We start from the raw sequence: 20,188 nt of genomic DNA, 5'->3' as shown, positions 1-20,188 counted from the left end.
CCTCAGAGGGCAGTGGAGGTCGGTACTTTGGAAACTTTCAAGAGAGAGCTAGATAGGGCTCTTGAAGATAGGGGATATGGGGAGAAGGTAGGAACGGGGTACTGATTGTGGATGATGAGCCATGATCACATTGGACGGCAGTGCTGGCTTGAAGGGCCGTATGGCCTGCTCCAGCACCTATTGTCTAATATTGTAAGTTAATTGGCTTCTATAAATTGGCCCTAATGTGTAGGGAGTGGATGAAAATGTGGGATAACATAGAACTAATGTGAACAGGTAATTGATTATTAATGATCTGGATGAGGGAATTGAAGGCAATATCTCCAAGTTTGCGGATGACACTAAGCTGGGGGGCAGTGTTAGCTGTGAGGAGGATGCTAGGAGACTGCAAGGTGACTTGGATAGGCTGGGTGAGTGGGCAAATGTTTGGCAGATGCAGTATAATGTGGATAAATGTGAGGTTATCCATTTTGGTGGCAAAAACAGGAAAGCAGACTATTATCTAAATGGTGGCCGACTAGGAAAAGGGGAGATGCAGCGAGACCTGGGTGTCATGGTACACCAGTCATTGAAAGTGGGCATGCAGGTGCAGCAGGCAGTGAAGAAAGCGAATGGTATGTTAGCTTTCATAGCAAAAGGATTTGAGTATAGGAGCAGGGAGGTTCTACTGCAGTTGTACAGGGTCTTGGTGAGACCACACCTGGAGTATTGCGTACAGTTTTGGTCTCCAAATCTGAGGAAGGACATTATTGGCTGGCATGGACTCAGTGGGCCAAAGTGTATCACTTGTTTTTTTAAATTGTTAATTTAAATGCTGCAGCTGCCATCGGGTAACTTTTTTTTTCCATTGATTGAACACTGTTCAGTGACGCAAGTAATGATTTTTCATTTTACATCCCAGGCCAAATTTGATGCAGAAATGCCATGCGAAACAATTAGCAAGATTCACTTGGTTGATCTTGCAGGAAGTGAAAGAGCTGATGCCACAGGTGCCTCTGGCGTCAGATTGAAAGAAGGAGGGAATATAAATAAGTCTTTGGTCACATTGGGAAATGTCATTTCTGCTTTGGGTAGGTTCTCACTTCAGTTTTCAATAAGCATTAACTGATTGAGTTTGCTTTGGATTTCATGGTGTTCTTGGAAAAAATGATGAACTGAAGTGCTCTTAATTTCACAGCTGACTTATCTCAAGATGGGACAAATTATCAAACAAAGAAGAAACAAGTGTTTGTGCCTTACAGAGACTCTGTTTTAACCTGGTTATTGAAAGACAGCCTTGGTGGAAACTCCAAAACAATTATGATTGCCAGTAAGCTTTTAGCTTTTAAGATGTGTATAAATTCAAGATCCAATGTATTCAATTTATTGAGTCTATTAACTACCTCAAACCCTGAATGATTGCTTGAGAAATAATCATTGGTATAAATTTCTTTGAGAAGTAAGCGAGTGGCAAAAAAGGGACTTTTGATTTAATGTAACTTTACGTTTATTCCAATTCCAGGGAATAGGAAGGTCAAATTTCACCTTCAAAATCCCCATATTCCTTCAATTGTCCACCACCATTGAGGTAGAATATATACATATATACATATCTATCTTCGATGTACATATTTATCATATGTACTGTGCCCTTGCAAAAGTGGACATATTTAAATTGCTCCTTAGCCACCACTAATAACGTGTGTTGTCAAAACTCATTATTCACATCATTGTAAGATTCTCAAGAGCCACAACCCTCCAAAGTATCTATGTGTAGGAAGGAACTACAGATGCTGGTTTAAATCGAAGATAGACACAAAATGTTGGAGTAACTCAGCGGGACAGGCAGCATCTCTGGAGAGAAGGAATGGGTGATGTTTCGGGTCAAGACCCTTCTTTAGACCCGAAGAAGGGTCTCGATCCGAAACATGACGCATCTCCAGAGATAATAACCTGACCCGCTGAGTTACTCCAGCATTTTGTGTATCCCCAAGTATCTCTGCTTCTCCATTTCTGGCATCATGTAGTTTCTGAATTTTAATTGCATTGCTTACAGGAAGTATAGTTTCATTTGTATAGGATGTTGGCTCTGAAATCTCCTGCTCTTATCTTTAATTTTTTTTCTGATGCTCCTCAAAACCTACTGGTTTATTCAATCATTTGCTCCTCCTCTCAATGTCCCATCGGGCAGCTTGATTTATAAAGGTGCAAGTCAGCATATTTGACAGAAGTATTACATTTCATTTCCCTTGTGTTTTTCCAAGTCCAAGATTCTCCTCATTAGAAACTAAATCCTTCTTTGCTCCAATACTTTGTATTTAATTGCTTTTAGGAACATCATAATTTGTTTCTGTGTCCAAGTAACCTCCAAGCCCTTTTACTGTTTCTTCTGAATTATGAATGTGTTCATAATTGCAAGAGCAAATCCTTAAGTGAATTCCTCTTAATGGGATTTGGGACGTAATAGAATTGATAAGTCTGTTATAGTGCAAAAGTAATTTGTGTCTTGATCTGTGACCTATTTCATATTTGGTGAACTGAACACCTCCATTGTGATCAGCAATACATAAACAGAATTAAATTTGTGCATGACCCATGCACAGTAGTATTTAACTAGTTCAGTTCAGTTTACTTCATTGTCACATGGGTACAGTGAAAAGCTCTGTTACGTGCTAACCAGCCAGCGGAAAAACATGACATGATTATCGCGCTCTTCACAGTGTACAGATACAGATAAGTGAATAATGTTTCGTGTAAGGTAAAACCTGTAAAGCCCGATAGTAGTTCAGATTATTATTGGCCAAAAACCACCTCCACATTCTTTTCTAAAGTATCAATTCATTTAATTGGATCTGGGTGTCAATGGCAAGACATTGTGTTGTCCCTGTGTTGCCACTTGCAGGGATCTATGAACGTTGACCCCAAGGTCCTTCTGTATATCAATACAGTTGAGGGGGGCTGCCATTAATGATGTACTTTCCCCATACATTTGACCACCCAAAGTTCAACATCTTACACTTGTCCAGATTAAACTCCATCTGCTGTTTCTCCATATCTGTAACTGATATATCTATGCCCACTCTGCTTCTTTTGAAGGAACTCACCAATGTCTGCAACTCCACCCATTTTTATATCGTGGGGTGGGGTAGCCAAGAAAATCTGGTGGTAGAGATTTGCTCATTTCCCTCATCTTTCTCCCACCCCCTCCGCTCTGATGAACAATATTTTCTTTAACTTTGGTTCCTCCAACAGGAACTGGAGAAACTGGTCAATTCCTTGGTGGTAAATATGCACACAGTGTCAGATCTTGTACATAATTCTGGTGCATTGGGGAAATTGGTTAATTGAGCACAGTGGCACAGCTGGTAGCTTATTAACAAGGGGATATATTAGTATGACTGTTGCCTCACAACACCACAGACCTGGGATCGATCCTGGCTTCGGCTGATACATGTGTGGTTTGCATGTTTTCCATGTGATCCCGTGGGTTTCTTCCGGGTGCTCCTCCTTCCCACATCCCAAAGACGTAATAGGTTTCTCTAAATAGACCTAGTGTGTTGAGTGTGATGGAGAAGTGGGATAACCTATAACTAGTGGGAACAGCAGGATGTGGTGGACCGAAGGGCCTGCTTCAATGCTATATCTCTAAATTAAAACCACACTTCGCTTGGATTGCAATTATTGGCCATCATTTCAGATTAACAGTATATAGCAATGTTACAAAATTTTGAGATTTTAAAAATCAAGTCTGCAATTTATCCCATCAGATAAAGCATAAAAATAAGTTTAATTTGACACCTAATTCACTTTCATATCTCAAGTATTTAAAAAGTTATGGCCATTTTCATACTCGGAAATTAGCATCTTGTTCCCTATTAATTTTCTATGGACATAACAAAAAAGCTGTGATCGTGGACAGTCAAAAGCCCATAACTTTCTTAAAAATTAAGAGAACTGAATGAAATTTTCAGTTATCATAGATTGAAGCATTCTGAAACAAATATAAAATAATCTTACTTGGATGACCTGAAATTAAAGCATATAATTAGTTAGTTACCTAATTGTAGCTAATTCCAAACTTCAATTACTAGATCTAAACATCTATCCAGTTCTTAATAAATGATTAACATTTTTAAATAGCCTAAGTGTCCAAATAATATTCACAAACAATTCACAATAAAACATGATTTTTAAATCTCATTTACATTAATTTATAGGCCAAATGGAAGGAATTTAGTGTTTAATTGCTGTAAATTAAAGCCCATTTAAATCAGCTTTCTAGTGGGATCCTGTGAACGCGCTGGTTTAGAACGTTCACATTGCGGTAGATTTGTGCCCTCAAATGCCCAGATAAATACTGCGGGATATAATGGGCCCAAAATTAGCTACTCGCAACATTAAACTTTGTATAAAGGGATCTTAAGAAGCCCTTTTTAACGTAAAAATAAACAGCCTACCTTCCGTTTTCCCCTGTATGAGATCTGGCCCGTTGTCGGCGGTCGGGGGTTTAGAGGTTAATGTTTAACCTACTATAACAAGTAAATAAAGCCCTTAAAACTAATAATAGCTCAAGCGAGAGAATCTTCCAGCGATTTTTCCTTAATAATTAACTAGGCTGAAAAACCTCGATTTGAACAGACTAGGGAAAATCGCGTTTTAAACCCGCCCCCCTCTAAACGGCACCAAAATCGCGCACACGGGCTGGGACAGATTTTCAGCGACGGTTCAGGTACGTTTTGCAACATACCTACAGTATATGATGTCAAATAAAGAGTGATAAGGCCAACTATTAACAAGGGGGTATATTAGTTTTTGTTCACTTAAAGCCCCCAGCAGCCCCCAGCATTATCAAAGACCATTCGACCCACTAAGCCCCTGCTGACCCTTTCACACTAGTTCTTTGTTATCCCACTTTCTCATCCACTCCCTACACATTCAGGGTCAGTTTTGCAGAGGCCAACTAACCTGCAAACTTATGGGTCCTACATATTTAAATTCATAGCTGTGCGTATCAATCTTTATTAATAACTTATCTATATATTAACCATATGTTAGAAACATAGAATATAGGTGCAGGAGGAGGCCATTTGGCCCTTCGAGCCTGCACCGTCATTCATTGTGATCATGGCTGATCATCCACAATCAGTAGCCTGCCTTCTCCCAATATCTCTTGATTCCGCTAGCCCCGAGAGCTCTATCTAACTCTCTTTTAAATTAATCCAATGAATTGGCCTCTGCTGCCTTCTGTAGCAGAGAATTCCGCAAATTCACAACTCTGGGTCAAAAAGTTTTTTCTCATCTCAGTGGCCTCCCCTTTATTCTTAGACTGGCCCCTGGTTCTGGACTTCCCCAACAGTGGGACCATTTTTCCTGCATCTAGCTTGTCGAGTCCTTTTATAATTGTATGCATTTCTATAAGATACCCTCTCATCCTTCTAAATTCCAGTGAATACAAGCCCAGTCTTTCCAATCTTTCCTCATATGACAGTCCCGGCATCCCAGGGATTAACCTCATGAACCTACGCTGCACTGCCTCAATAGCAAGGATGTCCTTCCTCAAATTAGGAGACCAAAACTGCACACAATACTCCAGATGTGGTCTCACCAGGAGGTGCAACAGCAGGAGGACCTCTGTACTCCTATACTCAAATCCTCTCGTTATGAAGGTCAACATGCCATTAGCTTTCTTCACTGCCTGCCGGACCTGCATGTTTACTTTCAACAAGTTGCCTGTATTTTCCAAATATGTCAGGTTCAATTCACAAGGCATATCCGTATACAGAACGGTAAATTTTTACTTTGATTTCTAACATAACAATTTGTGTTTTGTCAATCCACCTTAACTTTGTATCATTAGAGTTATATTACATATTACAGCGTGGAAATAGGTCCTTCAGCCCAACTTGCCCACACCGGCCAACATATCCCAGCTTCGCTAGTCCCACATGACCGATTTGGTCCATATCCTTCTAAACCCATCCTATCCATGTAACAATTAGAATATCAATTTATACCCACACCATTCTGTATATGTGCTGATTTTGTTTCAGAATGTGGTTTATTTAAAGATGCATTTAATGTTGATTGGGTAGGTCAGTGGTTCATTATTTTTCATTATCGTTTTTGATAGCCATTTCACCAGCAGATGTCAATTATGGAGAAACACTAAGCACACTTCGTTATGCAAACAGAGCCAAAAACATTATTAACAAGCCTACCATTAATGAAGATTCTAACGTCAAGCTTATACGTGAGCTGCGTGCAGAGATAGCAAGACTGAAAGCTTTACTCACTCAGGGGAATCAGGTTAGTTTTCATCGTGAGTAGGATTGTTAATTTATTTCTGTTTTGGGGGAAAAAGGGCTTCTGATTATCAGTTATAATTACCTTGTTGGATTATGATAAACTCCAAGAATAATAGATCTATGCAACTAATAGCAAAATCATTTATACTCGCTTGTGCTTAACTTTTACAAATTGCTATATTCTTCTGTGAATTGTTACAGTAATAAAAGAACATATTAATGATCCTCAGACAAAAAAAAAAACTTGCACTAAATTTAGCTTTGTAGATTTATACACCTAATTAAGAGACTTTCTTTGGGATGTAATTCACAGTGGATTATGATTATGTATTGTCTTTTATACAAACTTTTCTTTCCTTCAATGAAATGCCTGCAGATGGCAGCCAAGATTTCTTTTTCTCCTAATGCTGTTAAATTGAGGGTGAAATTTAAAATAGTGGTGTTTATAGAGCATAACTAATGTCTGCTAGCATTATAAATCCAAATTCACAAATTAGCACATCTAATCTGCCTAAAATTATCGATTCACTGCAGGTTATCCGGGTTCAGTTTGGTTTTCTGAGTTAATTATATCATGCAGCGAACAGAAACCTCCTCCAGAGATATGCCAGTTTTCCTTCTTTCTGTGAGGAATGATCCCCACACTAATCCATGTCTCCAGAGATGCTGCCTGACCCACTGAGTTACTCCAGCATCTTTTGTTCTGTGTTTTATTCTGTAAACCATCATCTGCAGTTCCTTATTTCTACCTAATCTTACTTGTGTTGGGTAAGCGGCCTGTTTCCAAGCTGAACCACCTTATGACTCTGTCCATTGAAATATTTTTACCTTACTGCTTTAGGCTTCTTCTTGCGTATGGCATGCACAGCCTAAAGTTGCAGGACAACTTGTTCTATTTGATCTTATTTGATTGTGCACGCCAGGTTGATTGCATTCGCCGAAACACGGCGGACCACTTGAAGGTTGCAATCTCCCACCCCACTGCTTTAGTAAGGTTGAACATTCTGACCAATAGAGTAACACTCATGCAATGCAGACACATGGAGCTGCAGACGCTGCTTTACAAAAAAAGACAAAAGGTGCTGAAAAAACTCTAGGTTGGGCAGAATCTCTGGAGAACAAGGATAGGAGAAGTTTTGGGTTGGGACCCTTCTTCAGACTGATTGTGGTGGGTAGGTGGGGTGGTTGAAAGCTGGAAGAGAGGTGATGGCGGGACAAAGTATGGACAGATTCCAGTGGTGAATCAGGAAACCGTTTTTAGCAACAAGGAGGAGGCTGTTGTCACAATCCCAGAAACACCAGCATAGCAGGAATGCTGATTTAATGTCCTGAAAATGTTTTCATCTGACTTTGGCTCAAATTCTTGTTTGTTTATTTTGGACCGATTAATTAAAGATCATTTAAAAAAAATCTCTTTCATCTTTGTAATGTCGGATTATTCTGAAAGGTAAGTAGGAATAATTGCACTTTGTTAATCAAATGTAAATTCACCATGTGATACGCCGACATTTGGTATCAGCGGATAAAACAATAAATGTGGCAAGCACTGACTGCTGACACACAATAATTGGATTATTAATCTGGGAAGACTGAGAAAGAAAAATCACATCAAAATAGTAAATAGTACAGATCTGATAACAGGAATTGGGGAAAAGTGAGATAAAGAGTTTTAGACAATAGACAATAGGTGCAGGAGTAGGCCATTTGAACCTTCGAGCCAGCACCGCCATTCAATGTGATCATGGCTGATCATCCCCAATCAGTACCCCGTCCCTGCCTTCTCCCCATATCCCATGACTCCGCTATTTTTAAGAGCCCTATTGAGCTCTCTCTTGAAAGCATCCAGAGAACCTGCCTCCACCCCCCTCTGAGGCAGAGTGTTTTGCTGGCTGCTGATCAATAAATACTTGGACTATTTGAAAGGTATTCCATTTCTTTTTAGTAATAGCTTTGAAAAATACCAGGCATCTGACAACCAAGATTCGTTTTTTGAACCAAGTCTCAGTGAGATTCTCTAGATTGGTTTAGGGTCTGGTGATGGAGTTGACTTGTGGAAGATCAATGGCTAGATCCCAAGTGATGTGGGCACAGTTTTTCCCAGCGGAGGTTGGCTTGAGAAGTAGACGGGAACTTATTTGGGGGAAAATAAGAAAGAAGTGTCTGGAGAATTGAAAGACTGTAGGAACCAGGAATCCAGAAAACGTGAGCTGGCTCAATAGTTGGACAGTTTATGTTGAAGGAGGAACTTGAGGATGAAAGACGCTTAGATAATTTAGAGAAAAGAGGATTGTGTATAGTTAGAGAAATTTGCAGACGTGTGTGATCTTTACTACACAATTTTATTGCAATTATAACCAGTGGGAATGGAAAAGGGACTGGCAACATTCGCCTCCAGCGAATGAGTGTATTTGGCAGGAGGTTTTATCGAGATGGGACAAAGTGGTGACTCCAATTGTTGTAGACTGTATTAGTTATTGTTATAGTATTGAATTGATCTTTGGAAAATGCTGAAAATAAACCCATAAAGAGCAGCAGTAAACTTGAGGATTCAATACAGCAACAAAGCAGGAAGGCAGTAAGTGTTTATTGATTGGTAATATTTTGATGCAAGATATGGAAGTGCCGTTTCCAAGGCACTCAAAGTAGAACAGATAATTTTGGAAACTGTCTGTATTTGGTTTGTGTTTGATTTTTCAATGACTGCTGTTTGCATCTGTGCTGAATATCAAATAGTTTTCTTGATTCTATCGTATCAGCTAGTTTTAATAGAATACCCTATTTGAAAATACCAGACCACTTATATTGAACATAAGAATACAAATATCTCAGGTAAAGAATTTCTCCTTCAATATGAACTATCCAACTATTGAGCCATTTTTATCTTTTCTGGATTTCTGATCCCAGCAGTCTCTTTCAATGGGGTAAAAAAAAATGCATTCATTAAATGTGATTATTTTCTCCATATTGCTTGACCTGTTTGTCAAGAGAAACAATATTTTTTTCTTCTCAGTTGCAATTTTGTTTTTTGTCACGTGTACTGAGGCACAGTGAAAAGCTTTTATGGCGTGATATCCAGTCAGCTGAAAGACAATACACGGTTACAATCGAGCCATTTACCGTATATAGATACATAATAAGGGAATAACGTTTAGTGCAAGATAAAGCCAGCAAAGTCCAATCAGGATGGTCCAAGGGTCACCAAGGAGGTAGATAGTTGTTCAGCACTGCTCTAAAGCATATGTAAGAGTTAATTTTGGTCAAGGAAAGAGGGTTCAATGAAAGTTGTAATGCAGCGTTTAAATTGCAGATCTTGTCTCTATACACGAACTGCATTTTAAATATTGGAAGTGGAAAGATTGCAAATGTGGCTTCAACATGGAAAATTGAGAGGTAATCACAATTTGTCCATGCAGTCAGATACTTCACTCTGTCCCATGGTCTCTTTTCTTATTTAAAGCATGTTTTAACAGACCGGCCATTTAATGAACTAGTAAAGAACCATTGTACGTCTTTCTTTCAGATTGCATTACTGGATTCTCCGACGGCTTTAAGTATGGAGGAAAAGCTGCATCAGAATGAAGCTAGAGTAAGAAACATCACAATTATTGTGTTCCTTTTTATATAGATGTATAAGTTAGAGAGAAATTACAGAATAGAAATTTGGTTCAATGGTATGCAAGTGCATTGCTTCTTATATTTAAAAATTCAACAAAGCAAGTACCGTCTGCAATTTACATTGTATGAATGTGAATGGAATCATTTAACGAGGGGAATCTGTTAAAATTATGTTAAAGGTTGAATATTGTACTTGGATAGTTTTCAACTTTTTACTTAATGTTACATTGTTAATTTTATATCATAAAACATAATGTGCCTTCCCATTTGTTCTGTCACTTTCTCATACACAGATATTTTCAGTATTGTCTATAGTTTTATCAAATTTGGAACATTTTCTTCTAGTAATCACATGTTAATTTTACCACAAACTGAAAAGTTCAGCTAATGTTGAATGATGATCCTTGGTGGACACAAAATGCTGGAGTAACTCAGCGGGACAGGCAGCATTTCTGGATAGAAGGAATGGATGACGTCTCTGGATAGAAGGAAAGAAGGACGAGGCCCTTCTTTAGTCTGATGAAGTCTTGACCCGAAACGTCTCCCATTCCTTCTATCCAGAGATGCTGCCTGTCGCGCTGAGTTACTACAGCACTTTGTGTCTATCTTTGGTGTAAACCTGCATCTTCAGTTCCTTCCTACACAGATGATGTGTAGGAATATGGGAAGTAAGCAGGAACAGGGTACGGCCTTAATTATATTGAATGGTGGTGCTGGCTCGAAGAGTAAAATGGCAGACTTCTGCACCTATTTTCTATGTTTCTCTGATCCTTGGTAATTGTGTTCTATATTCACTTAATAATCATAAGCTTGTCAAAAGTATCACTCCGAATTCTGATTGTTGGAGAGATTGAATTATCCAAGTATTTTTATAAATCAAAGACATAAGAAGACACAATATGTCATTCAGTATGTTTAAAAAAAAAAAATCATGTCATTAGTCATAGAGTGATACAGTGTGGAAACAGGCCCTTCGCCCATCTTGCCCACACTGGCCAACAATGTCCCAGCTACATTAGTCCCACTTGACTGCGCTGTCCACATCCCTCCAAACCTGTCCTATCCATGTATCTGTCTAACTGTTTCTTAAACGATGGGATAGTCCCAGCCGCAACTACCTCCTCCGGCAGCTTGTTCCATACACCCACACCCTTTGTGCGTCAAAGTTATCCCTCGGATTCCTATTAAATCTTTTCCCCTTCACCTTAAACCTATGTCTTCTGGTCCTCGATTCCCATACTCTGGGCAAGAGACTCAGTGCATCTACCCGATCTATTCTTCTCATGATTTTGTACACCTCTATAAGATCTCCCCTCATCCTTTTGTGCTCCATGGAATAGAGACCCAGCCTACTCAAGCTCTCCATATAGCTCACGCCCTCTAGTCCTGGCAACATCCTCGTAAATCTTTCCTGACCCCTTTCAAGCTTGGCAATATCTTTTCTTTTACATGGTGCCCAGAACTGAACACAATATTCTGAATGCGGTCTCACTGATGTCTTATACAACTGCAACATGACCTCCCAACTTCTATATCCAATACTCTGACTGATGAAGGCCAAAGTGCCAAAAGCCTTTTTGACAAAGAGCCTTAAATAACATTTCAGCGTGGCAAAGAAACAGCTCTGTTATTCCTAAATTGCCAACATCAACCCATTTCTAAACCGATCATAAAGACGTCATCAATGAAGGGCAGGGAAAGGATCAATACCAAATGAAAAATAATTTGAGATCGACAGCCAACAATGAATCACCTAAATGTGAAACAAAAATTACTCACAGAGAGTAGCAAAGAAGTTATAAACTAAGGTAGTGAGGGGCATTAAGAGGATATATTTTGACATTCCCAAGAAATTCTCTACACAGAAGGGTTTTGAAAGACTTTGCGGGCGTCTTGCGATTGTATTTTAAAATAAAATCAGCAGCAAGTTTGTAACAAAACAAAATTGAAATAACTTCTATGTCAGTTAGTTGAGTCCCGAAGCTGAAAGGTCGTTATTACAAAAGTAACAAGATATGTAGATATGTAGAATATGTAGACCTGAACTCAAAATAAGCCCTTAAACAACACAGAACAGCAAAGCACAGAAGGGCAGAACTTTGAGTGGGCCTTCAACTAGAAGTTCTTACTATTCCTAAAAACAATTGAAGAAAATTATCAAGCCAGCTGTCTTTCACTTTTATTGTTTTTGTTACGAGCGTTTCAATGTTAATAAATTCTATTATTAGCTCTGATTTTTAGCTTTCCCAGCTAAGTCACATAAAAAGTAGCTTGGAATGAACGGGATTGCGATGCAAGGTCAGGTGATAACTTTTACTGATGCAGTTTAAAATATTTCTCTCTGACTGATCGTCACAATCTATTCCATCTGCCGTGATTAAGGGCTTGTGCTAAAGATGTGCTAAAGTTTTATTTACTGGGACTGAAATTCTTGCTTGATTGCTGTGTGGCAGGTCGAAGAATTGACTAAAGAATGGACAAATAAATGGAATGAAACACAAAATATCCTTAAGGTATGAAATGATTTTATTGTCCTTTATTAAATTGAGTATTTACTATGTGAGTAGTAATCCTACATGTAGCCATCAAAAATGTAACAAAAGTATATGATTGATTAAAATTCTCAGCTGACCAATCGTTACATAGTAAAAATGTTTAAATGTTAAGTTATGAACTTTAAAGAATGGACCCAACAAAGGGTGAAAATGCATCTTATTTTGGTCTGGTACTTTCCTGAAATCCAGTTGTATCAAAGTTATTGTGTCACTTAATTTTCTCTTGTGTTAAGCTACCTACGTCTACCAGTTTCATAAGTATACATGCATGCAAAAGTATCGTGCATGAAAATGTGACATGATGTAGGCTCAAGTCTTTTTAAATACTGTTTTTGTGAGAAATTAGTAAAACAGCAGCTATATAATATTTTGCAAGTAATGCAAGGAGAAGTGTGTTGATTGACAATGCTTGGCAGATGGTGTTACAGAATGAAGAGTTTTTGCTTTATGAGTATCGAGAGGTTGGACGCAGTAATTGCACTGTCCTCGGAGAGGGAATATGTTTGGTCATTGGCTTTGGGCAGGTTAGCTTGTGCTCATTTGATACTACTAATTATGCCCCTGCTAAATCTGCTAAATCTGATTTTCCATATCACGTGCAATATGTTGACAGTTTTGAATAATTTATTTTGAATAAAGATGAAGACATTTTTGTTTTTTGCAGTTTTAATTGCGAGTATTTTTGAGATAATGTGTGCCCTTACCAGTGTCATAGAGCTATACAGCACAGAAACGGGACCTTCGGCACATCTTCTCCATGCTGACCATGTTGACATACTGGGCTAGTCTAATTTTCCTGCATTCGGCCCATAAACTGCTCTAAATTCTTCTTATCTACATATTTGTCCAAATCTATATCTATATAATATTAAAACTCTGTGGCTGGCTGGCTGTGTGTGTTTCTGCCTGACTTGTGGCTGCCAGCCAACGTCAGACCCAGAAACGCTGAGTTTTCTTCCATTTCGGTAGAGTTTCACTTTTCATTCCAAGTATCCACTCCTCATAAAATTTTGTTGTGTTTATGCACACATTTTTAATAAAATCCTTCTCCCCCCCCCCCCCCCCCCACTCACTCATTTTGTCGCCTCCTGCTGGCCAGCGACCATAACGGCTGCTGGCGCCCGCATCTCGCCTCAAAGACGCCATTTAAAAATAGCCGCACTGCTGATTCCTGAGCCGCTTGAGTTGGAGGACCACGTCTCCCGTGGGGGCTACGGGTAGGGAACGGCTGCGTTGGGGGAGCAGACCCAACGGGTCTGCACTTGGTCTAGTATACTATTAAAAGTCTCATCTTGCATGTGTGTGAGTGTGTGTCTGTATGTGTGTCTATGTTTTTCTACCTTCGTCAAAATGCTACGCGGTAGCACTTAAATTTTTACATATTTTTCCCCTCCACGCAGTAATCAGGTTCACTTAAGATTTCATCCTATATTTCACAAGTTATTGACGATTCAAGTTTATTTAAAAAAAAGGCAAAAAACGGTTCTTACACACAGCTTTTTTCCGGGACTTTCCAATGATGATGTCACAATGCCACTCAGTGCACCAATCACAATGGGCTCTCAAGCTGCCGGGTTCCACAATGACATCACAATGGGACGTTGCCAACGGTAACTGCAGCTTCTCACAGCAGCCTTTTTACCAGGAGCTTCCAGTGATGATAATCACAGTGGGCTCTCAAGCTGCCAAGTGCCACACCTTATCCCCCCCACCCCCTTTCTCCCCCCAGTTATTCACACCCCCTCCCGGGTTATTCATGATTAAAGTTTAAAAAAAAAAAACAAAACCACCTTTTAAAACACCAGTTTCCAGTGACGTCACAGTGCTAACTTTCACCGAATACTCCTCAATAGTCGCTACCCAACCATGCAGAAGTCCTGCTGGTTTGGCATCTAGCAAACCAGACAATGTTCCCTGCACCCCCTTCCCACCCACGGGACCCCTGGTTGCTGTGCTCTCGCTGAACAGATCGGGTTCACTGGCAAATGTATTATAGTGCCACGTAACATCAAAACAATGTAAATTAAATGTATGCTCGATATTTGCTGCAAATTATCCCGCAACCTGGAAAAGTTGCTAAACAAGCATCACCCATGTCTGTGCATGGCAGATTATCAGAGCTTTACTGTGTATGTATAATAATTTCTTGATCAATAAATTGGAAAGTAGCATTTGTGTCTTTTAATTACTGTACCTGTAAAAACGTAATGGCACGTCTGCGTTACAATGATATTAGTCAATAAAATTATTTGATGAAGTTGTGTAAAATTTATTGCCAACAAGTAAGTATTCTCATGGGCCCATTAAATCATATCAGAGCTATTCAGCATTATTCCCTTTTTGCCTCTGGGTTATGATAGAGAGTGCTCTCTCTCTTTCCCAGTGTTTCACTGCATAGCTCTTCCCCAACCCGGAGATGTATTGGTAAGTGTAGGAAGGAACTGCCGATGCTGGTTTACAACCAAGGTAGACACAAGGTAGACGCAAAATGCTGGAGTAACTCAGCAGGTGAGGCAGCATCTCCGGAGAGAAGGAATGGGCGATGTTTTGGGTCAAGACCAAGACAATGATCCCAAACATACTGCAAAAGCAACACAGGAGTTTTTTAAAGCCAAGTCAATCACCCGATCTGAACCCAATTGAGCATGCCTTTTATATGCTGAAGAGAAAATTGAAGGGGACTAGCCCCCAAAACAAGCATAAGCTAAAGATGGCTGCAATACAGGCCTGGCAGAGCATCATCAGAGAAGACACCCGGCAACTGGTGATGTCCATGAATCACGAATTTCAAGCAGTCATTGCATGCAAAGGATATGTAAGAAAATACTAAACATGACTACTTTCATTTACATGACATTGCTGTGTCCCAAACATTATGGTGCCCTGAAATGGGGGACTATGTATAAACACTGCTGTAATTTCTACATGGTGAAACCCAAATGTATAAAAATGGCCTCTATTAAAATCTGACAATGTGCACTTTAAACACGTGATTTTTTTTTTCTATTACATATCTCAAATTGTGAACTACAGAGGCAAATATATAAATGATGGGTCTTTGTCCCAAACATTATGGAGGGCGCTGTATGTATTCCTTTTCTCCAGAGATGCTGCCTGACCCACTGAGTTACTCCAGCCGTTTGTGTCTGTGTTGGTAACTGATGGAGAGGGAGAGACCCAAGAATTCATCTGTCAATGCATGTAGCAGAGTTTGCTCCGGACTCAAACATTAGCCAGCACTTGCTGTGCCTAGCCTTGTATCACAAAGGGCAATTCCTCGTTGGATCCACGATATGTTCCTCGTCCCCATTTTCTTGCCTTGGCATTGGGGAGGGCAGACATCTACACCATGTTCCCACCAATGCCGTCAGTAATGCATCTTGTTCTAAATATTAGTTTAGTTTATTGTCACGTGCACTGAGGTAGAGTGAAAAGCTTTTTGTTGCCTGCTATCCAGTCAGTGAAAAGACGATACATGATTACTATCAAACTGTCTACAGTGTACAGATGCAGGATAAAGGGTATAATGTTTAGTGCAAGATAAAGTCTGATTAAAGAATGCTGGTGTTGAAATAAAGATTTAAAGAGTGGAGCAATTGTAATGATAGCAGATCCACTTATGGGACCAGCACGCAAAGAATCGCCTGACTTTGGCGCTATCTTGCTTCAATGTTGCACTGACCCTTCTTAACAAAGAAACATAGAAAATAGGTGCAGGAGTAGGCCATTTGGCCCTTCGAGCCTGCACCGCCATTCAATATGATCATGGCTGATCATCCAACTCAGTATCCCATACCTGCCTTCTCTCCATACCCCCTGATCCCTTTAGCCACAAGGGCCACATCTAACTCCCTCTTAAATATAGCCAATGAACTGGCCTCAACTACCTTCTGTGGCAGAGAATTCCAGAGATGGCAGAGAATTCCAATTGATAATTAGCGCTGGCCTCCTGGCAGCACTACTCAAGGTACCATTGTAAAACATTATCCCACCCCCAAGGCAGTACTGCTGATTTATTTACAAATAGCTTTCCCATTGATTTGTTTTTGTGGTCTCCACCCTCTCCTGGGCTTCTGAAAAAAGATGTTGTTTGATCAGATCATGGCACTGCCATTTGTATAATAGTGGTTCTGTTCATGGGGTAGCAATTCCGAGCCCGTGCCCAAGACGTTCTCTACTGACCCTCGCCACCTTACTTCCTCTTCAATTAGAAGTCTGATTATTTTAATATGCTTACAGCATGATATTTATGCAATAGTACTCTTTGATAACACACTGAAACTAATTTATTCCAGCCGCATTAACATGTTCATTAATAGAGTCTTATCTAATGGTCCATGGAGTCAGCTGCTTGATGGTGACCTCATATTCTTCTAGTTTACGCCTTGATGTTTGTGAACATTCTGTGGCAGTGTCAATTAACATGGGCTAAAACCTTGACTTGTCAATTTGTTTCTCATTACCAATGCTGTCACCTCCAATAAAGAACATCAGTGACAATTAATGATGAGAACGCAACTTGAATTTGGTTCATTTCTGTTGCGTCCATTCTGTTACATTCTGTTAATGTAAAATAAGATATTTTAATAAAAGATAACCATTTTATTTTGCTCAAGTATTGCATGAATGTAAACAGTTTATGTATGTATTGTTAGGTCTGTGTACCATTGTATGCAGCACATTAGTACCTGAACTGATGTACAGCACTTTGGTCAACGTGAGTTGTTTTTAAATGTGCTATACAAATAAAATTAATTGATTGATTGATTGATGAAACATGGGTGACTGTGGTGGCAGAACACAGGTATTTCGAGGTGTGTGTTAAAAAAAAATTGACTCAATTAGAAAACTTTAATATCCATTGATATTTTAAGGCAGATTTAAGTGATTTTTAAGGCAGAGATAGATAGATTTTTGATTAGTATGGTGTCAGAGGTTATGGAGAAAAGGCAGGAGAACGGGGTTAGGAGGGAGAGATAGATCAGTCATAATTGAATGGTGGAGTAGACTTGATGGGCCGAATGGCCTAATTCTCCTCCTATTCCTTATGGCAATGCTTTTTTTTTAGAAAACCAACGCATTAATATTTTACATTACTAAAAAAACAGAATTTGTTTTGTAACCCGTAGCTTTCTTGTTATATTACTTCATTATTTGTGATTTTTGGAAGCTCCATAGCTTGACATATTCCTGCGACAACTACTACAATCAAGCCAGGAATGGACTCTGGAGCCGTGAAATTGCAGAATGAATTGCTGGGAGCAGCACCACTAAAAATATCATAGGATTTCAGCATTTTAATGCTGCAATACAGGACTATTTGTGTGCTAAACAACAAAACCAGCATGCATTAGATCAAGCTAATCGAACTTTATCAGATCAAAGCGGCAATCTAGCCACATCTGTCATGAACAGTGCTGGACAATTAAACCACTAAACAAAGGAGGATGCACCATAGAAAGCATTTTATCGGGAACAGTTCCATCCAAGACCGCAATAAATTGCAGCGAATTGTGGATGCAGTCCAGACCATTACACAAACCAATCTCCCTTCTATTGATTCCATTTGTACCTCACGCTGCCTCGGCAAGGCCAGCAGCATAATCGAGGACGAGTCGCACCCTGGCCACTCCTTCTTCTCCCTTCTCCCATCGAAGTGTGAAAACGCACGCCTCCAGATTGAGGGGGCAGTTTCTTCCCGGCTGTTATTAGGCAACTGAATTATCCCACCACAACCAGAGAGCAGTGCTGAACTAGTATCTACCTCATTGGTGACCTACGGACTATCCTTAATCAGACTTTGCTGGCTTTACCTTGCATTCCCTTATCATATATCTATACACTAAATGGCTCGATTGTAATCATGTATTGTCTTTCTGCTGACTGGTTAGCACGCAACAAAAGCTTTCACTGTACCTCGGTAAACGTGACAATATACCAAACTTAAAGCTGTTAAACTCTAAGATCACTCCCAACCTTGACGATGGAGAGGCCCAGCATGCAAGTGTAAAAGAATCGGCCAAGACATTTGCAAACATGTTTAGCCTACAAGTATCATGAGGCCTTTGTCCCAAGATCCCCACCAATACAGAACCCACTCTCCAGCCAATTTTTATTTACATGGTCTTAAGATGCAGATAGGGCACAGGATTCAGCAAAAGACAATATCACCAGCTAACTTCCTGGCTACACTACGGCAGAACTGTCTATTGAACTAGCTGAACGTCTAGACAATCTATTCCAACAAAATTGCAATACAGGCATCTACCAAATGATGTATACATTGTACACGTTGGTCCCATTAGCAAAAAGTAAGCAAGCCCAATCCAGTTTACCAAAAATCGGGGCCAACAACAGATGGCCAAAGAAGGGTGGATCCCATAATGGCACATTTTTGGCCTGAGATGAGATGTTAAGGAAAGGATACTGGGAGAGAGGGAGTGTAGGGGTTAATTTAAATTGGAGAAAGCAAAATTCATACCACTGGGTTGTAAGCTGTCCAAGCCTAATAAATGCTGGGCTCAGTAAATAAATGTATTACCTATTGTATTACTTAATTTACACTTTGCGAATTTGTGCGATTTCTGCCTGCTTATTTTGTATCCTGGTTTGACAAATACTGCACACATTTTCCAGCTAACATGATCATTTTGTATACGTGAGATGATATAAAATAAAGCTTAGTAAATCAGTGGTTTGAGTCAGAGTTTGACTTGTTTACAGCCCAGCACAGGATGTACTCAAGATCTAAAATCAAGGATACAAGATACAATTGATTATTTCCTTTGAAAGTATATGATTAATTAACACTTCTGTTTGACGTCGATCAGCTGTCAGCAGAAAGAGCCCTAATGAATTAGAATTTGCGTTTATTTTGACATTCAGTGATTTCATTTTGATGCACAGCGCAGTCATTCACAGATAATAATGTTTGATTGTGCTGCTAATTCCAAGTTGGCTGCTGTACATGTTCAGTATTTAGCTGAGAATAGAGAATAATTGCTATTATGTAAACAATTAAATATCTTGGAGGTGTGTTAAATTTATAACGATTTGTGTAGTAACTATATGCCTACATAGTTTTTGAATTGTGTTCTGGTTTGGAATATTTATTTTCATAAACCCTCTTGCCTTTAATCAAAGATAAAACATTTGACCCTGCTGTGAAAATTGAAAGAGGTCACACTATCTGTTTGAGCCATTTTCACTTGCATTGGCTAAGCTAATGTAGATATCTTTCCACTCTTTTTTCTGAAAGGTCTTGTCTCTACGCACCCTTAGTGGCATGGTGGCACAGTGGTAGAGTTGCTGCCTTAAAGTGCCATAGACCCAGATTCGGTCCTGACTGCGGGTGCTGTCTGTAGGGAGTTTGTACATTCTCCCCGTGACCACGTGGGTTTTCCCCGGGTGCTCCAGTTTCCTCCAACATTTCCAAGACGTACAGGTTTGTAGGTTAATTGGCTTCGGTAAAAATTGTAAATCGTCCCTAGTGTGTAGGATAGTGCTAGTGTACGGGGATCGCTGATCGGCGCGGACTCGGTGGGCTGCACTGTTTCCGCGCTGTATCTCTAAACTAAACGCACACCCACTCGTGTGTGCGTGATACATTCATATTTAATGTCTGCATCTTTACAACATTTTGCAAGTGGAAGATATCCCAATTACATGGTTCAAGTTATTATTCACAGTTATGGAGCTAATGTTGAATTGATTTACAAGATAATGCGTGGGCAA

At 39.6% G+C, this 20,188-nt stretch overlaps 1 protein-coding gene across 2 annotated transcripts in view; it reads left to right on the top strand.

The window, feature by feature from the left end:
• Nucleotides 1-20,188, top strand: part of kif16b (kinesin family member 16B) — a 122,871-nt gene that overhangs the window by 43,579 nt on the left and 59,104 nt on the right. For both annotated transcript variants that reach the window (XM_033026286.1, XM_033026287.1), the window contains exons 8-12: nt 902-1,070; nt 1,178-1,309; nt 6,110-6,285; nt 9,805-9,870; nt 12,353-12,412. In XM_033026286.1, the coding sequence (XP_032882177.1) occupies nt 902-1,070; nt 1,178-1,309; nt 6,110-6,285; nt 9,805-9,870; nt 12,353-12,412 (603 nt within the window). The remainder of the gene's footprint in view (nt 1-901; nt 1,071-1,177; nt 1,310-6,109; nt 6,286-9,804; nt 9,871-12,352; nt 12,413-20,188) is intronic.

The sequence above is a fragment of the Amblyraja radiata genome, chromosome 8 (assembly GCF_010909765.2).
Source record: "Amblyraja radiata isolate CabotCenter1 chromosome 8, sAmbRad1.1.pri, whole genome shotgun sequence".
NCBI classification, from domain to species: domain Eukaryota; kingdom Metazoa; phylum Chordata; class Chondrichthyes; order Rajiformes; family Rajidae; genus Amblyraja; species Amblyraja radiata.
This window is presented reverse-complemented; position numbering and strand designations above follow the sequence as displayed.